Source organism: Halichoerus grypus, chromosome 8 (genome assembly GCF_964656455.1).
Source record: "Halichoerus grypus chromosome 8, mHalGry1.hap1.1, whole genome shotgun sequence".
Taxonomy (NCBI): Eukaryota; Metazoa; Chordata; class Mammalia; order Carnivora; family Phocidae; genus Halichoerus; species Halichoerus grypus.
In genome coordinates this window covers 92,245,699-92,266,169 of record NC_135719.1, presented here as the reverse complement: position 1 = coordinate 92,266,169, position 20,471 = coordinate 92,245,699, and the positions used below count along the sequence as shown (strand labels likewise).

General features: G+C 37.2%; 1 protein-coding gene across 2 annotated transcripts in view; it reads right to left on the bottom strand.

Annotated features, from left to right (window-relative positions):
• BRMS1L (BRMS1 like transcriptional repressor) overlaps nucleotides 1–20,258 on the bottom strand; it is a 28,149-nt gene extending 7,891 nt beyond the window's left edge. Inside the window, exons 1-4 of one of the 2 annotated variants that reach the window (XM_036101989.2) lie at nucleotides 19,963–20,258; nucleotides 16,869–16,959; nucleotides 12,328–12,455; nucleotides 10,689–10,768 (exon numbers count right to left, since the gene is read on the bottom strand). In XM_036101989.2, the coding sequence (XP_035957882.1) occupies nucleotides 10,689–10,768; nucleotides 12,328–12,455; nucleotides 16,869–16,959; nucleotides 19,963–20,104 (441 nt within the window). In that variant the 5' untranslated portion in view covers nucleotides 20,105–20,258. The remainder of the gene's footprint in view (nucleotides 1–10,688; nucleotides 10,769–12,327; nucleotides 12,456–16,868; nucleotides 16,960–19,962) is intronic. The other variant, XM_036101991.2, reaches the window with a different exon arrangement.
• Nucleotides 20,259–20,471: the final 213 nt, after the last annotated feature.

The window sequence follows — 20,471 nt, the reverse complement described above, 5'->3', positions numbered from 1 at the left end:
TCTTTCGGGTTTGAAATTTAGTCTACACATGCTTGAAGGTTCTCCTGAGTGGTAGAGAGAAGATGGCTTTTGTCAATTTGAGGCAAGCCAGGAGCTTGAGAAAGTAAAGCTGAAGACTAAAACTCGATCTCATATGAAAAATCATCTCCTTGCTTGCTACCCTCTATGCTTATTTCTTTTTACTTGTTTGCCTACCTTTGGTAAAGCCTTATGAAATATTCCAGCCTTATCTACATTGTGCTACAAGCACTGGGAAACATTATATATCAGAGGAAAAGGGAGAGCAGACCCCAGCCATGGTCAAGGTAGTGTGACAGCTATAGACAGATCAGATTCTCCAACCAAAGATGACTCCTAATGCAGAGTGGAAGTGATAAAGCTTTTGTTTTTAAGCTTATGAAAATTTAACTGCTGCAGTCTCTTTCATTTCTATTGATAAAATTGCCCTAGGTCAACCAAAATTCTAAAATAAGTCCACTAATCATTCTTTATAATTAAAAAAACAAAACAAAACACAATGAGCCTGAAATATTTAAAGCTTTGAAGACACCTCTAAAGATATTAAAAGTATAAAGTGTACAGATAGAAGTGCCTTGAATCTATTCACAGTCTTATTTCTTTGTCCTTCTCTCTCTTATCCTCAACCCCGTAAGATCCTCAAAAACCTTTCCTGAGTAGGAAAGAAAGTCATTAACACAGGAGCGAGAGGACACCTGGAAAAGAAATGGGCATCCAAACTCCCCTGCTTAGGTCCCTCTACAGGCTTCTTTGTTCAATAGGTAATTCACCTTTTTTAAAGTACTTACTATAATTATATATTTGGCTTCAAGATCCCATACCCCTCCGATCTCCAAACCTGTACTTACTCCTTTGAATGTGGATAGGAGTTACTGACTCACTTCTAATGGATAGAATATGGCAGAAATCTAGGTCATAAAAAACATCGTCACTTCCATCCTGCTCTCTTGGATCACTCACTCTGAGAGATGCAGTCACTGGGTCCTGGGGACCCTCAGGCAGCATCTGGAGAGGCCCATAGAACTAAGGCTTCCAACCAACAACCAGCAAAAACTTGCCAGCCTTGTGAGTGAGTCACCTTGGAAGCAGATCCTCCAGCCCCCAGTCAAGCCTTCAGATAACTGCTTCGGCTGGCTGACCTCTTTACTGCAACTTTATGGGACTCCCTGAGCCAGAACCAACCAGCTAAGTTGCTCCCAAATTCCTGGCTACAGAGACTACAAAATAATAAATTTTATTCTTGTTTTAAGTCACTAAGTTTTGGAGTAATTTATTACAAAGCAACAGACAACCAATACAAGAGCTCTCAACAAGCTTATTTCTATACACCTTTTCCCAAGAAGCTACTCTACCCAACTGAAAATGAGAACAAGATCTAGTGGAAAAGACGTAAAGGGAACTTCTAGAGTGATGGTGAAAAGACACCCCATGAAGATAGCGATGCAGATGGCCTAGAAAGCATCTGAAGGAGGGCACAGGATGGAGCAGGACAGGGGATTCTAGGGAAACAGGGGATGCTCCTCGGGGATTATCTGATGCATTTGATCACATGGAAAACAGCATTAGGGAGCTTTCATAAATCTGCTGGAATCTCTGAGAAGAAATGACAAAACTAAGAATAAATGAAGCAATTATTAATTCCGAGGCTACAAATAGATTTGTATAAAAAGGGAAGTTTGAGTGTAGTGTAACTCTTGGCTCAGTAAACAATATTTATAGCTACAACGAAAACAAAAATTGAGACATAACAGTATTGGAAGAATGGGATGAGGGAAACTATTACGGAATCTTCAGCTTTCATAACAGGAAACCAATAGATAATATCTAAAACTGATATTATTTAGAAATATGAGGGCAAATTCCAGAAGCTGTAACTACAAGAGTTAGATCATTGCTGCTGGAATGTAGAATTTAGAGATGGGAGAGGGGACTGCTGTGTTTCATTATAAGCCGGTGCCTTAGGAAACATGTACACATATTACCTGCTAAAAGCAAAGGTTTAAAAGAGTATTTAGAACTGTAGGGAAATCCTCACGAAATGGTAATCGTAAAACAGGATATAAAATAGTATGTATAGTTATACCAGCTATGTGAAAAACAATTATACAAACATGCACATACTTATTAACAAATGTCCACTGCTTGGTAGATTATGGTTCATTGTATTTACTTCTTTAGACTTACTTCTCAAGTTTTCTCAATACTTATTAATGTTATAATTAGAAAAAAATAAATAAATGAATAGATAACCAAGATCAGAGCCCTGAAGAGCCTCAATTTTCTCAGGAACTGGAATCCTAACCCTGAGCCCTCAGGGCCTGAGACCTTGCTACCACCTGCTGTCGATCTTAACACTCATCTCCAGATCCATGGGGAGGCTTAAATGAGATAACCTAAATAAAGCATCACCACCTGTCCCAGTGTCTGGCACACTGTATTCTATAAATGTGATTTCCTTCCTTAATTTGACACAAACCATCTGCTGCCTCGATTGCCTCTGTGGTTTGCTGGCATACTCTCTGTACGCATACCCTTATGAACATGTCTTCTAGTCTCTGGTCCTGGCCCCTCTTTCTATCTGCTGCTAATCAAACTTACTTTGACAACTGGCAGTGTGTCTCCCTTCTTCCCACTTCCCCTGCCTCTCAGTTATTTCTATATGAGCCAAATGTAGAACTAAGTAATAAGCAGATAAAAAGCCCTGAATAACAAAGTTTCAGATTTAATGGTAAATTGCATGAATGACTAGAAAGATCAAAGGATTTCAGTCTTGCTTCTGCTGCTCCTTAAACATGTGACCCTGAGCAAATTACTTAAGCTCTCTGAGCCCCTCAGTTAACCCATTCATAAAATCAAGATAATTCCTATTTCATTAGGCTGTGGTAAGGATTAAAATGAGAGTGAATATAAAATAGATAACACTCTAAATGTAAGTTTCCTTCCAGCCTTTATTTCATGTCTAAAATGCCCTTGAACTACTGATGAGTATTAATTATATAAGTAAACAGATCATTTATAATACTAATTCTATATTAAGTATTAAAAAACCAAGCCATAACTAAATTAGAAGAAATTTAGGTAAATAGCATCTCTATGGAGGAGGGAAGACTTTCAAAGCTGAAAAATGATGGAAGAGGGGTGCCTGGGTGGCGCAGTTGGTTAAGTGGCCAACTCTTATTTAGGCTCAGGTCATGATCTCAGGGTGCTGAGATCAAGCCCCACATTGGACTCCACACTCAGCAGGGAGTCTGCTTGAGATTCTCTCTCTCTCTCTCCCCCTCTGCCCCTGCCCCCACACTCTCACACGCACTGCTCTCTCTCTAAAATCTTTTTTTTTTAAGATTTTATTTATTCATTTGAGAAAGAGAGAGCATGAGCTGGGAGAGGAGCAGAGGGAGAGAGAGAAGCAGACTCCCCACTGTGCAGGGAGCCGGATGCGGGACTCGATCCCAGGACCCTGGGATTATGACCCAAGCCGAAGGCAGACACTTACCAAACTGAGCCAGCCAGGCGCCCTAAAATAAATAAATCTTTAAAAAATGATGGAAGAGGGGCACCTGGGTGGCTCAGTCGTTAAGCGTCTGCCTTCGGCTCAGTCATGATCCCAGGGTTCTGGGATTGAGCTCCGCATCAGGCTCCCTGCTCAGCGGGAAGCCTGCTTCTCCTCTCCCATTCTCCCTGCTTGTGTTCTCTCTCTCGCTGTGTCTCTCTCTGTCAAATAAATAAATAAATAAAATCTTTAAAAAAAAAAGATGGAAGAGAAAGAATATCAATATATTTGTCTAAGTAAAATATATTACTTGACGATACACTGCTGACTTTTATGTCTGACAATACAGTAGACTAGATATCCTCAAAACAAAACCCAGAAAATCTCAAAACAAAACAAAACCTCCCAACACACCTACACAGATATTCTAAATAAAATACCACAAACATCTTTTTAAAGGTATAGTTAAGCTCTTAAAAAAGTAAGAGAGATCTCCAAGAACCAAAAATAAACAAGGAGCAGGAAACCAGCATGCTAACCTGGTGTTGAAGCTATGGTTTCCTTGAGGGTATTTGCTGGTGTTGGTAACCTAGAGGAATGGTTTTTAGTGGCTGTTTGGGAAAAAGAGAAAGATCTTGGGCCTAAGCAAAGTGAGGAACAAGAACTGGGATCCCTGCATAGCCCTGAAGGGTTATATCTTCAAAGAAAAGGCAGACTAGAAAAGATTCACCTGAGGGAAATTCAGATGAATCTCAGGCAATAAATGGAAGTTTTTCCCAAAAATACGTCATCTTAGGCCTGATCTCTACATATTTGAGATTCAAATGTAGATTACCTGCATCTTCTAGGAAATTCCAAGCCAAAAAATTAAAGCAGTCATGTGCTTTTGGCATACCAGGATGCCTAGCTGAAACAACCTAGCAGAAATAAAAGCAGATACTATCTGAAGAACTACATCCTCTGTCCAAGGTGCACAGAATTCCAACCAATAAAGCCTGCTACAGTCCAGAATTATGAAATAAGGAAATAAGCTGTGAGGTTTGGCAGAAATTTGAAGAAGAAAAAAAAAAAAAAAAAAACAGCAGAATTAGACTCTGAAGAACTTCAGATAATATATTGAGTAAAAAATATGAATTAAGGGGCGCCTGGGTGGCTCAGTTGGTTAAGCATCTGCCTTCAGCTCGGGTCATGATCTCAGGGTCCAGGATCAAGCCCTGCATCAGGCTCCCTGCTCAGCGGGAAGTCTGCTTCTCCCTCTCACTCTCCCTCTCGCTCTCTCTCTCAAATAAATAAAAACCTTTAAAAAAAATATATGAATTAAGTATTAAGAAATACGGAAGACAAAATGAGGACTTACATATGACTAACTCAAGTTCCAGAAGGAAGCAGAGAAAACGAAAGAAAGGCAATACCAGAAAAAATAATATCTAAGAAATTTCCAGAACTAATGGAAAACAAATTCTCAGATTCAGAAAGCACAACAAATCCAAGTAAGGAGAGAAAAATAATCTCTATGGAGACACACAATAAAGAAACTGAAGAACAACAAAGAAAAGAATATAAAAATAGCTAGTAAAAGGAAGGAAAAAAGCTATCTACAAATGATTACAGACTTCTAAGCAGATTGTGGAAAGTAAAATCCTAAAAATGTTAAGAGGAAATAATTATCATCCTACAATGTTTTATCCCCCTAAACTGTCGTTCCAGAATTATACAAATAATTATACAAATAAGCTATTTTAGACAAGTAAAAACTGAGTTTACCATCAGTGGACTCTCAGTGAAGAAATGCTTAGGATGTTCTTCAAGAGGCAGAAAAGGAACTTGCAAGGAAGGGTTACAACTCAAAAACAATGAGCAAAAAACTAGTAAAATATGCAAAAACCTAAAAAGAACTAAATCAATGAGATCAGAATAATGCTTCATTTGAAGGGTAAAAAGGCAAAATGGAACTAAAGGACTGAAAACTATAACTTGTACTTTGGGAGGGAGGAACTAGAGTTAGAGAGTTCAAGGGTCCTTTATAATTCAGGAGGAGGACAGAGTTATTAATATTTGATTCTAATGTAGATATGCATACTGAAAATTTAAGCTAATCATTAAAATATAGAGAGTACCAATGTATGATGCAATTTTTTTTTAAAAGATTTTATTTATTTGAGCGAGTAAGCAAGAGAGAGAGCACGAGCAGGGGGAGGAGCAGAGGGAGAAGCAGACTCCCCGCTGAGCAGGGAGCCTGACACAGGGTTCAATCCTGGGACTCTAGTATCATGACCTGAGCCAAAGGCAGACGCTTAACTGACTGAGCCACCCAGGTGCCCCTGTATGATGAAATTTTTAAAACTCAATAAACCACACACACCCAGGAAAGGTCAGGAAAGAATAAAAAAGGATAAAGCAGAAAAAATAGAAAACACAAAATAGGTTACTATTACATAGCAAAATAATCACTACAAATATAATTGGACTAAATTTACCAATTAAAAGACAGGGATTCTTAAAAGTTTTTAAATCAACACATGTCCTATTTATTTACAAATAATATGCCTAAAATATAGACCATAAAAAAGTTGGAGAAAAAGAATAAAAAACCTCTCATCAGGCAAGGGGCGCCTGGGTGGCTCAGTCGTTAAGCGTCTGCCTTCAGCTCAGGTCATGATCTCAGGGTCCTGGGATCGAGCCCCACATCAGGCTCCCTGCTGGGTGGGAAGCCTGCTTCTCCCTATCCCACTCCCCCTGCCTGTGTTCCTGCTCTCGCTAACCCTCTCTCTGTAAAAAAAAAAAAAAAAAAAGTCACAGTGTGGTATCACTTCACACCTATTAGTATGGCTATTATCAAAAAACAAAAGATAACAAGTGTGGGTGAGGATATGGAGAAATTGAAACCCTGTGCACAGGTGATAGGAATGTAAAATGGTGTGGTTACCATGAAAAATAGTATGGAGTTTCCTTAAAAAAATTAAAAATAGAACTATCTGATCCAAGCAATCTGACTTCTGAGTATATTCCCAAAAGAACTGAAATCAGGATCTCAAAGAGATTTGCACTCCCATGTTCACTGCAGCACTACTCACAATAGCCAAGATGTGAAAAACAACCTAAATGCACAATGAAGGATGAATGGATAAAGAAAATATGATATACACATACAATGAAATATTATTCAATCTTTAAAAAATTCCGAAGTCCTGCTATACAATACAACATGGATGAACCCTGAGGACATTATGCTAAATGAAATAAGCCAGTCACATAGGGACAGATATTGCATGATACCACTTATATAAGGTATATAAACTAGCCAAACACATAGAAACAGAGAGTAGCCAAAAGCTAGGGAGAAAGGAAACTGGGAAGTTGCTGTTGGGTGGGTATAAAGATTCAGTTAAACCTCATGATTAAGTTCTAGAGGTCTGTATTACAACAGTGTACTGATAGTTAAGAATATTGTATTGCACAGTTAATATTTGTTAAGAGGGGTAGATCTCAATGTTAAGTGTTATGTTGTTGTTTTTTTTTAAGATTTTATTTATTTATTTATTTGACAGAGAGAGAGAGCAAGCACAAGCAGGGGGAGCGGGAGAGGGAGAGGGAGAAGCAGGCTTCCCCACTGAGCAGGGAGCCTGATGCGGGACTTGATCCCAGGACCCTGGGATCATGACGTGAGCTGAAGGCAGACGCTTAACCATCTGAGCCACCCAGGCGCCCTCAATGTTAAGTGTTCTTACCACAGTTAAAAAAAAATTTTTTAAAGAAGAAAGTAAGAAAAAAGAAAAAGATAAAAGAAATTCCATAGGAGATAAGTTTCGCTGGGAGCTCTGGAATCATGAGCATTCAGTCTCCAGGACTGTACCATCCTTTTTGATCAAAGGAATCCATGACAGTGGACGTGCCTTATGGCGCATTTCATCATCGGTACCTTTGGCCTCCAGATCTGAAATGATGAATGACTTTACTATTTTGAAAGGAACAATATGTGGATTTTCTTAGGACATAAAGAAGAAAACTAGTAACAAAAAAAATAATAATAAAGGAGGTATTAACAAATCCACCATCACACAGAGAATTCCAACAGACCTTCCTCAGTAATTGAAAGATGAGGCAGACAAAAAATAAGAAACAATAAGTCCATACTTCTATAAATAAATGAACTGAAAGAGTTACGAGGAATGAGATACTTGCATAGTTTCAAAGTACTTCTCCCTAAAATACTTATTACTTACAATGTGAAAAAAAGAATTAAGCGTACTGAGAGAAACCTGGAAGACACCACTTAAATCGAGTGATCAAAGTGTATATCACCATAATGGTACATATCAAAATTGTGTGCTGCCTGAGAGAATTCAGTGAGAACACATCACTACTGTGATACTCTTACTGAGAGGCAAAACCCACTTCTAATCATGAAGAAATAGCAGACCAATTCAAAACTGACATTCTACATATAACTGGACTGCAGTTTTCAAATCTGTAAAGATCATGAAAGGAAAGACTGAAGAATTGTTCCACACTGAAGGAAACTAACAACATGACAACTAAATGCAATGACAAAGACACTAAGTGATTCTGAACGGATCTCTGCTATAAAGGGTGCTGTTGGGACAACTGCTCAAACTTAAATGGGGTCTGAGCATTAGATGGCAGTAACATCAATGTACATTTCCTGATTATGATGACTGTAGAATCGTTACACAAGAGAATGTCCTTCGTTTGTTGTATTCAGGGGTGATGGGGCATCATGTTGCCAACTCATTCTCATGTTCACCAGAAAAGTTCTTTCGTACTTTCTTGCAAATTTTCTATAAGTATAAGACTGTTAAAAAAATACATATCATAACGACAAGATGTACTAAGCACTCACAGAACTGATGACTGCAATCTTAAATATATATTTCTCTGAAAGAGAAAAATATGGGATATTCCTAACTCATTTTATGGATCTTGAAATCAAATCAAGGACAGTATGAGACTTAAAAATTAAATCTCACTGACAAACATAGAAATGAAGCTTCTAAACAAAATATTAGCAAACTGCATCTGGTAATTCACAAGAAAAATAATCATTTCAGGAATTCAAGGATGGCTTAACATTAGAAAATACATTAAGAGCAAAAAACCATGACTGATTCAATAGATATAGACCAAGCATTTAATAAAACCTAAAACCTAACAACCATTCCTGGTTTAAAAAAAAAAAAAAATCTTAGAAACAAAAGAAAATTTCCTTAACTTGGTAAAAAGAGTATTTATCAAAACCCAATAGTAAATATCATACTTATTGGAAAACCATAAGAAGCATTCCCTTAAAATCAAGAACACAACCATGATCTGCTTTCATTGCTTCTATTCCATGATGTTCTACCAGTGTCATTAAGACAAGTAAAACAAATAAGAGGAAGATCAGAATGGAAGAAACAAACTGCCATTTTTCACAAATGACATTATTATCTACATGGAAAATCTAAGAATCTGTAATTAAATCATTAGAATTAAGAAGAGAGGTAGATATGGTTGGATATAATATCAATACACAAAAATACTTTTTTATACAGCAGCAGGAAATAGTAATTTTTTAAAAGATGTTACTAGGGGCGCCTGGGTGGCTCAGTCGGTTAAGCGGCTGCCTTCAGCTCAGGTCATGATCCCAGGGTCCTGGGATCGAGCCCCGTATTGAGCTCTCTGCTCAGCGGGGAGCCTGCTTCTCCCTCTCCCACTCCCCCTGCTTGTGTTCCCTCTCTCGCTGTCTCTCTCTGTCAAATAAATGAAATCTTTAAAAAAAAAAAAAAGATGTTACTAAACAACAAAATATTTTAACAATAGCAAGTGTAAGAAGAGCAAAGTAAAATTATCAGTTTATTGAGATATCAAGGCTTACTAGACTGAAAGCAGTAAAGAAGGTATTATGCTACCAGTGCAGAAATAGTCCAACAGATGAATGGAACAAATTAAAACAGCTAGAAACAAGCTGCCATATAAGTGGACATTTGACATAAGAGATGGGGAGAAAAAAGATGGAATTGCTGATTCATGGTAAAACAATGGAGTACAGAATAAACGCTGTTGTCATTACCTATCCATATGCAAAAAAAAAAGATCCATACTTTGTATCATATGCAAAAATTAAAGGTAAAGGTTAGCAATCTAAATGTTAAAAAGCAAAATTTCAACCTTTGAAAGGAAAATATATCTTTTTACCTCAAAGTGGGAAAGACACAAAAAGCACGTATCATAAAGGAAAGATGATAAATTCAGCTACGTTAGAATGTACAACTTTTGTTCATCAAGTCATCAAAAAGAGTGAAAAGGCATCCCATTGCCTGGGTAAAAATATTTGCAAAGCATATAACCAGCAAAGCATTTGTATCCAGTATACATAAAGAACCTCTACAGTCAATGAGAGAAACACTAATAGGCGTAAGTAAGGCATAAAGGCAAAAGATTTGAATAGGCACTTCTTAGGAAAACAAATCTAAGCAGCCAGTAAACATCAAAAAGATGTTTCATCTCAGTAGTAATCAAGAAAATGAAACAACACATTCCATCATTTTTATATCTATCTACTCTTAGTATTTGAATAATTTACGAAGATATAGTAAAATAAGAACAAATTAAGAATCATTATAGAACTTGTTCTCTTATTTCTACGAGTGTTTTTATGATCTTGTCTAGGTTATATGAAAAGTTATCTGCAAAATTAGGTTTTTTAAACACTATTCAAATAAAGAGAACATAGAGAAAAATACATCTATTTTTTTCACCATAAATACAGAATTCTGCCCTAAGATGTGGAAATAGATCTAGAGAGCCAGATTAATAATAAACCCAACATTCTAACTGTACCACTGGATATACACTTTTTGAGTCTTAATTTGAATAGTATACTAATTGCACTAATATTTTCAGCAATGCCAAATGACATGATCATTACAAAGTCTTTTTAAGGTAACCGTTGCAAAACTAAAATTCTCTCACTTAGTTCTTTTCTATCGTTCCTTCTTTGTGTCCTATTTCCAATATAGCTTCCACTGCAGCTGTATTTAAAAAAGAAAATTCACAAGTGATAAGCTAAAGTACAATTTAATTTTGTTTCATTTATTTTATTTACCTTTTTAACTACTGCACTCAGAAAAAGACTTGAAGAGTTGAAATTAGCTTAAAAAGTTAAGTAAAATAACAGTACCTCACAATGCTGGCGAGAGGCTTGAATTTCACATTCATATTTGTTCTTTACAGATTCTAAGCAGAGCTCTCTATAGATTCCTGCAACCAAACACAATCACTCTGATTATGTTAGCAGTAATGAGATTCATTATCACTTCCTCACAGGAATTCTGTCCAACTGTTTTTATAAGATGAATCAGGAAGAAACTGACAAATGATTTTAGCTTAATCTTTAAAAACAAAAAGGCTCAGTTAAAATATATATCAAAGCAGACTGGAGAACTAGAATTTAAGAACTAGGAAGAAACTGCACTGCAAATTTTAGTTCTTACTGCATTCTTTTAAAGAACCTCCTACAAGTGTTTGATAGAGAATGATCAAAATGAAAATAAAACTCCTTTCCTGTGAAAAATAATCTCTTAGGACTCATAATGGAAATAGTCAATAAACTCTGGTTTCATTAATCATATCTTCTCAAAGTAATAAGTAATAACCAACAAAACCACTATTTTTTAACTATTATTTATTTTCAGAGTCCAAAGATTCCAAGAAGTTTAAATGTATAAACCGGTAACAACAAAATGCATAAACTGATATGTTTGAGTGCTCCTGACAGAGCTTTATCTAGAGAATGGATGCTCAAGAGAGGTTACTTAGAGCTACCAAGACAAAAGTATAAAATAGGCAACATGGCTGTGCAAATACACCATCAAAAAATAGCAAACACAGAGCCTTAGATATATACCAAACTCAACGCCATAGTTGACCCTAGAAATGTAATTCTTTCTTATGTAGTAAAGGCATGGGACAGATATCTAGAACTAGGCCATTAGCAACACATTCACACATACACACTATTCTTTGTACAATCAAAAAGTAAATGAGGCCACACAGTAGAAAAGTGAATAAGTGACTCAAGTAATATTTCCTAAACATCCAGTAAGTCTCACTTAGTCCTTTTAGAATGTCAAAGAAAATTAAGGACTTGTTTCCTTTTTCAGGGTGTGCTAATAAGCCAATATGCAAAGACAGCAAGTATCACATCATCTACATATTTAATATTAAGCATTCGAGAATAAAATTTGGCTTAAGGTAGATTTAGTACAAAAAGAACTTACAATGAACAATGCCTTAGACATTACATAATAGGTGCAGGAACATCAGTGTCCCCCAAAAAGAAAAAAACCAGCATCTCCATTAGTTAAAATTCAGTTTTAGTCTAACTATGAAAAATCATAAGTCATCTTCAAATAGATATATCCCTTGTCATCAGTGCTAGGACACAATTCTGAGGCTGGATCCCAATTACAAACCAAAGACTGAGTACTTAAATTGAATCTCAATTTATCTAATAAGAAATTAAACTGAAATAGTAACAGTTGCTCTTAATAAAAGCATCATGTTTCTAATTGTTTTACATGTGGAAGTATCTTCTCAACAACACTGTGAGCAATCTTAGGACTTTTTTTTGATCCCCCCACAGCAACAGAGGAAAGCAAGAGGCATTGAATTAATAATTGTGGGCTGATTGAGTGAAATACTCTGCTCACTGTAAATTTGTGATTTCATTAACAAGAAACACTCACTTGACAAATACCTTTCAAATCTAGTGAAGAGTTCATATTCTACTATATGGAAAAGATGTTTCACTTTCCTACCTGCTACCTTTGTACGAATTTGCATATTTTCTTGTAAAGTTGCCAGTGGTTCCAAATATTCTGGTGCTTTTCCAGCTATGACTTCTTGTAGTTTTGCATCCACCTGACTTAATCGTTCTTTATAAAGTCTTAACAAAGCAAAAGTTAAAATATTAATTTTAAAAGCCCAGCAAAGGCTAACAATTTACCATTTCTATACATTCTCTCTTCCTAATATCATTCATATTCTAATAACCTACCAAATGTATTTTTCCTTAATCTCAAGTGAAAAACTCAGTTACATTATTTGACTTTATGCATGTAATCACAAAGTAGATATTTTTCTTTTTTTTTTTAGATACATCATTCTTTAATGATTAATTCACAGTACAAAAAATACAACTAATGCCAGAGCGTTGGTGGTATAGTGGTTAGCATAGCTGCCTTCCAAAAAATACAACTAAGATACTACTTTTTTTGCACTCCTAGATTTTTGGTTTTGTTTTAACTGCAGAATAAATCAATTCTAGGAGAAAAGGTCATTTAAACACTGAGCTTAAAAGAAACAAAGAAATCATTTTGAATAATTACTGGTCGTCAAAATAAGTAATTCCCTGGCTTCTCTCCATCTTTCCTGAAAAGGAGTGTGTGTTATATTCGGCCTACATGGTTTTTACAAAGAGGAAATAGAGTGATGGAGGTAAAAACCAATGGCTACTGAACTTGTGATCTAGCATTACCAGTTTGTCTGGACTGCAAATGAAGAAACTATAACAAAAGCAGTTGCTCGGTGGATGGGAAAATGAAAAATGGGGTAGGAGACCCCTGTTGCTGTATTTATGAATGTACATACAACTACTCTAATTTGCCAGCTGTCACACCAGTAACTTTACCTTGATTATCAATGACTGAGTACTTGAGACAACGCATTGTTTATTTTTGGCAATAATCCTGCAGGATAGCACACTTTTTAACAGGAAGATGTTTACATTGTCATTCTTTATGAAAGGCACTTTTAATCCTGGCTTTGTGGCATTTTAAAGATATCCTAAAACTTTCAAAGCAGATTAACAATTTAAGATCACTGGGGCGTTTGAGTGGCTCACTCAGTAAAGCATCCTACTCTTGATTTCCACTCAGGTCATCATGATCTCAGGTCATGAGATTGAGCTCCGTACAGAGCATGGAGCCTGCTTAAGGTTCTCTCTCTCCTTCTCCCTATCCCCTGCTTGTGCGCGTGCACTCTCTCTCTCAAAACAAAACACAATTTAAGATCATTTCGTAAACTCTTTTTTTGCCATTCATTACTTTCTCATAGGTGAAGAATGTGTCATAAGGAAGGCATGTAGTAACTGCTAAAAGAAACCACTGATTCTGGGATGCCTGGGTGGCTCAGTCAGTTAAGCGTCTGCCTTCGGCTCAGGTCATGATCCCAGGGTTCTGGAATCGAGCCCCGCGTCGGGCTCCCTGCTCAGTGGGGAGCCTGCTTCTCCCTCTCCTCCCGGCTTGTGCTCTCTCTCTCTATCTCTGTCACTATCTGTCTCTCTCTCTCTCTCAATTTTTTTTTAATAAAAAAAAAAAGAAACCACTGATTATGCTTGTAGGTGTTACTATAACTAGCAGTTGGCTTTTGAAAATATTACAGTACCTGGCTTTCATATAAAATTCTCCTCTTTCCTCTTGAAAATATAAACCAATACAATTAGGACAATTAGGGAGGAGGATGGGGATGGGTTAAATAGGTGATGGGGATTAAGGTGTGCATTTGTGATGAGCACCAGTGACGAATGGAATTGTTGAATCACTATATTGTACATCTGAAATTAATATAACACTGTACATAACTGGAATTAAAATAGAAACTTTAAAAAAAAACAAGATAATCAATCTTGGTGCTTATAATAATTATAATTAGCATAAAGATTTATATGATGATTCTGAAGGAATTGAGCAAGTTTGGGTGTTAATACAATAAATTTTTTTTTAAACAAAAATGAAAAATTATCTGAGTTAACTGCCAATAATACATTATCATACCTGGGTTAAATTTTTCTAAAACTCAAGATACAATGATAAACGAATGTGTAAAGTCAGAAAACTACAACATGATACTTATAGTTTTTGAAATCATAAATACAACTTTAGGCAATATGCTAAAAATTTTATGAAAATGATGACCGAACCTGAAAAACATCAAACTTAAAATATTGATAAGGTATCCCTAATAGGTGAACAGCAGCTTGAATGAACAGGATATGTGAATTAACAACATTCAATTAACTACCCTTTTAAAAGAATAGATTCCTCAAAATCAGTATCATTTCAACAACCTTGGAATTCAGATACAAACTCATCAAAGGCAAGAATCATGAGTTCCTCACCAGCAACCACAATACTATTCACAGAGTAGAATCCCAATTCATGTTTATTGGCTACAGACATTGAAATAAATGGAAACTTAGGTGGTGTAAGTTCCTCTATCTTTTTAAGGAGGTAGAAGAAACTTCCACTAGTATACAAACTGCAAATGGTGTATTTTTACCCTATGAAAGGAGTGCTGTTATGCCCTATGGTGCTAGAACAGGAGAAGCAGGATAACTTCTTGTTGTTGTTAAAGCAGGATAACTTCTTGTTTTTTATTATTATTATTATTATTGTTATATTTCCCACCTCTTCTAAAGAGGATTTGAGACAGCTTACAGAGATATACAGTACAACAGAATAAAAATAGCAATGAGGCAAGTGGGGCAGATGAAAAGATAATTATAAACCTGGTGCAAAGATTAATTATTTCTAAAACATATTTCTGAATACCAATTCCTTGAGAAATAATCCTATTAATAGTGGTAATGGGTCTACTTTTAATACTTCCTGAGATGAATGAGGCTGGTGGGGGGACCTGGCTTGTGGTCATAATGAGCCATGAAAAAGCAAAAATCAAGGCAACTGCCAACCCCATGATGAACAAGATTAGGCTTAACGAGTGACTAGCTGCAAAGTGTTCCTTGGTAATATCTTATACTAGAACTATACAGTAATTTTCATTTCTTGGGAAACCATAAAATATACTTTAAAAGCTCAATAGGCATATCTTAATTAATTGTATGAGAATTATTCCTTCATGGCTTACCTGTACTAAAATACAAAAGCACAAATTTGCTTCCTCTTTTTCAGAATGATCCTGGATGAACTCTCCACGCTGCCCAAATAATGGATCCTTTGGGGATCCAAACTAATTTTAATTTAAAATTAATAATGTACATCTTTAGAATAAAAAAAAAATGATACCATGTTTTTTAAAGCCAAAATTTTAAACTTTGGATTATTTATATTAATTTGTTGCACTAGCTTGAAACATTTATATATTCACCTCTCATATCAATGAAAGTTAAAACCAGAAGTGGCATAAACAGGATTCATTTAGTAAACAAATCTGTCCCCTTTTAGTCTAGCAATTCCATATATTAAACATGTCTTCATCTCTTCCTTGGGCCTCTCTAGGGAAGAAGTAGGAGAACAGAATAAGCAGCAAAATTATGAAGAATTTATGAAGAGCCAGCTTCTGAATAAATTAGGGTGTCCATACTTTCAGAAGTTTCTTTCATTTACAATTCTTAATATGTAGCTATGCCCCATGACCTTGCCAGCAAGATTCAAAGTAAAAGCTCACCTTTAAGATTTTTTTTTTATCTGCATCTGCATCTATTCTGTTTTCTCAAATCACTGGGGCCCATTCTTGTGTAAGCAGCTGCTCATAAGAGTTCGGGTTTTATGAAGAGGGGGAGAAAAGAGTATCTAATAAGCACCCACTATGTGCCAGCCAAAACTAAGAATTTCACATACTGCTCATACAATCCCTACGGTTAATAATAAAAAAGCTATTATTATACCTTTTTAATCTGTGAAGAAGGCCTGGATTCAGAGCCTATGCTTTTTCTACTCCACTATATTTCCTCCAAAGTAATGTGCCTTAGTGGAAGGAACGCCATAGTACTAGGAGGCAGAAGGCCTGGCTTAGTTTATCACTTCCAGATGAACTATGGGCAAATCACTTCACTCCTCTGAGCATCAATTTTCTCACAGGTAAAATGGAGATAAGGTTATCTTCCAACCTTACAGAGCTGCTGCAAGAAGCAAACTAAATAATGTGAAAACATGTATGTACTATCCAATGTTGATATAAACAAAAATCACTATGCCATTTTTGGGAAATATTTTCTTACTCTAAAATTTTAAAAAATGCTATCTTTACCCAGTTACTTAACAAAGAAATGAATGAAGCAGATTAGAACCAAGGGTGCAACAAGCCAGGGAAAACATTTTAATTACCAACATCCATATAGAAATGTTTTTATACCCCCCAAAAAACCTGCCTCAAAACCCTTAGTTGAGTTAATGAGGTCTTCAGCAGGCAAACCACAGTTGAAGCCTCTTTCAGATCAGTCAGTCCCATAAAATACAAAAAGGAAAATACTTCAGAATGAATATAATGTCTCTTGTGCTAATATACATGTGACATGATTGAGATTCAGTGACAATGACCTTCTGACATTACTACTTACTGATCCTTGAGATCGGTAAACTGTTTTTCTAGATTGGACATTTCATCTAAACATTCCATTCTTCTTCTTTCACAGTCTTCATCATCCATTTCTGTTAATAAAAGGCAAAGAGCAAAGAAAAAATTAATTTTATGTTCCAAGTTACCTGAATGTTAATTAAAATGGTAAAAAACAAAACAAAACAAAAAATACACACCAAACTATAATATGAAGTTAGATATGCAAGACCTATATTAAGCCTTAAGAAAAAATAAACATTTACCCAAAGTAACTTCCACTGCAGATTTTAACGTAAAATACAAATGAGAATTAAAGCTATAGCAATCTCTAGACCTTATTTTTATTCATTTTTAAATCATCTTAAAGGGCTGACATCAAACTATACTATATGAAGTAATTAATCCACTTTTGGTTTATTTTTCATCAACTCAACAGAACTTAAGCACTAAAATGATTATGTCCATTAAAGGACATTGCTCAAAAACACTTTTGGAATTCTTATTTCAGAACTGCTTACATGACTAATTTGCCAGTCACATAAAGAAGAAAACTAATCTCATTGTGTTTTCCACAAGATATCTTGGTCTCCTACTCATATTCTCATTATTCCCTCTCCCCCAAATTACTGTCAGTAAGTGAGAAAAAGGAAAATGAAGAGAAAAACAAGCAAACTTTTGAAGGAAAGCAACTGTTAATTACCAGCTCTCTCCTATTTTCCATATCTTCTATTTTTACATCACATATATTCAACACTTCAGATTAAGTGAAGCACAAGATGATCTGCATCTTGATCTGCATCAAATAAAGGTCAAACTATGAGAAAGAGTTAAATTATGTTCAGTTATTTTCATACAGCAAGGAACTATAGGGTTCATTTTTTTTTTAACTTTCCCAAAACAGATTAAAATTATTTCTGGCTCTTAATAGCTTAGTTTTTGGCTATTTAAAACTTGGTCCCTCAAGATGACTCACTTCCCAGTATCTCTGGATAGTACAGTGTTTTGTTTTATTTTGTTTTGTAGCTTTAGGACCTGCTCAGTACCGAGGTTTGAGAAGAATAAAACTGTGGAAGTTTAACATGAAAGACATATGGCAGAAAAGAAATGCTTTCACAAGAAGCAAAACTGCGTAATTTATTTAAATAATGTCTTTGCGTTTAAAAAACTTGACTTTTGTAGTTCAAATTATTATTACCTTCTTCAAAATTAAGTTGTCCATTATTTTCTGGGATGGAATAAAAATCAGTGAAAAATCACAAAAGTCAGCATAAAAATTAACAAATTGATGTCATTTTGTGAGATCCTAGCTCCCATCAAAAAAACAACACTTGAAGAGCAAGCGTTTTACAAATCTAGAAAATATATTCACATACAGCCTAGATGTTCTTTCTCTGTATTGCTCACTTACGAAATCTCACCTGCTTTCATGGCTAGGCAGATGACTTCCAAGTTATGCTTCCTATCCCAGGCAGGTTCCAATGCCACATTTCCATCTGTCAGTTGACACCCTGACTTAAATATACCACCATCACCTCAAAAGCAACATGTCTGAAATATTCTAACTTCCATCTTCATCTCAAATCTTTCACTTTTCTATTTCTATTCAGGCTATTTCCATTCTCTTTGTATCTGGGGTTTTCCTCTTACCTTCACTCCTAAACTTGCATACATCAATCTTGTTTTGTGCTTTTTTAAAATCTTTCACATCTATACCTTCTTTTCCTTTTCTAGCTCAAATCCTTCTCCCAACAAAACTGGTTTCTCACTCTTTTGAATAAGCCTAAACTCTAGCCTTTGCTTTTCTTATATTCCTCCCAATCCAACATACCACCCCAATCCAAATTCTAGCCATTCTTCAAGATAATTAAAATAATCCCACCTTTTTCAACTAGCCTTTGCTGGCCACCCTATTCTGAAAAGATTTCCTCTGTCTCTGAAATCCTATAGCATTGTTTACAGTTAAGTATTCATTTGGTAGTTTACTCAAGTACTGATTTATGACAGCTGTTTGAGATCAGATCATAACTATTTATTTATACCTCACACTGACTGGTGCCCAGTGCAGCTCAAGAAAATCACTCATAAATGCCTATTTGGGGATGGCTAATTTATTGATTGAAATTACATACTTCCATGAAGGTTTGCTTTGAAAGAGAAACCTGAAAAAGAGTGTATCAGGGCAATAACAGACTGTCATCAAATCCTTGCTTTACATGGCCAAAATCAGGCCAAGACAAAGAAGTTTAAGTTTCATCCTCATCATATGGAAAAAAAGAAAAAGAATCCAGGCAATCACATATTCCATTTCTTTTTTAAATAACCATCCTAAAAGTTTGCAGAATTGACCTATGATGTTAATCTGCCCTCCAACCCCAAAAACCTGAAAGAGCCCAAAATTAGAAAAGATCACAGGGAAGAAAAGATTCGGAAAATTTCAGAGCTGCCCCAAATCAGCCAATTTATATGCATATGAAGATCCAAAATCACCCCTGATGTTGCGCTCTTCTCAGTCTTGCAAAGTTCAGAGAGATACTGTAAATGGGACAGCTCCAAGTCAGCCCCCGCAGGAGCGCTGATCTCAAGTGCTGACTGACAGGCTGACTTGGAAACTGAGATTAACAAATTCTAAACCAGCCAAGAGCCGGCACAAATCTAACCTCGGCCCTGACAACCCACCCATGTTGAGAGGGGTTGGAAAGATAAAAATAAGGAAAGAAGTCATTGGTCTGGGGCTAAGAGTTATTTCCGAGGTCTCCTAAACAAGTTGGGGCATTCCCGGCTTTGGTCCCCAGCCCCGGGCACTGCCCGGAGGTCCCCAGGGCGGGTCCGACGGCGAGCAGGACCGCGCGGCGTCCCGGAGCTGGGCGAGCCCAGGCCCGCGCCGGGTCCCGCCCCGCCAGCAGGGACCCGCCTGGAGCCAGGCAGCGCCCCACGACGAGTCCGGGTGCTGCCGAGGGCCGGGAGCCAGTCTCCGCCCCTTTCCTCTCTTCCCCGCCCCGCACTCCCAGCAGGACGCAGCTGCCCGGCGTGCGGAGAGCGGCCTGGCGTGCGCCCGGCGCGAGGACTCAGGGTCCCGGCCCCGGTGGGTTGCACACCTGAGCTATCTCCATCCTCGGAGACCGAGGAGCTTTCCGTGTCTTCGTCCTCTGAGCTGCTCCCCTCGTTTTCGGCGTAGTCCACCTCCATCTCATCGTGATGGTTCGTTTCCTTCTTATCCCCTCGGGAATGGACTGGCATTTTCCAGCCGCGCCGTCGCTTCCCACTCCCGGCGCCCAGCCCAGCCACCGCCGCTTCAATGAAGGGCGCGCCGAACGCCCCGACCCACCCAGCGGCCGAGCGCGTTCTGAACCCCTCAGCTCCTCCCCGCCCCCGGCCCGAGCCTCACAACCTAACCCGCAGGCTCTGCGCTGAGAGCTCTGCCATTGGTGGAGGCAGTCCTACGAGCCGGGGGGCTGGGGCTTGCCCTGCTCGGGTATGGTTGGTTGCCCGTAATTACGGCGCGGCCTTGCAATGTGTATCGGGAGTCGTAGTCCTTACTGCTCAGACCTGCAGGGGCTGCCGCCTTCCAGGCTTTGACAGCCCTGTTCATTTCTTGCTTGTGGAC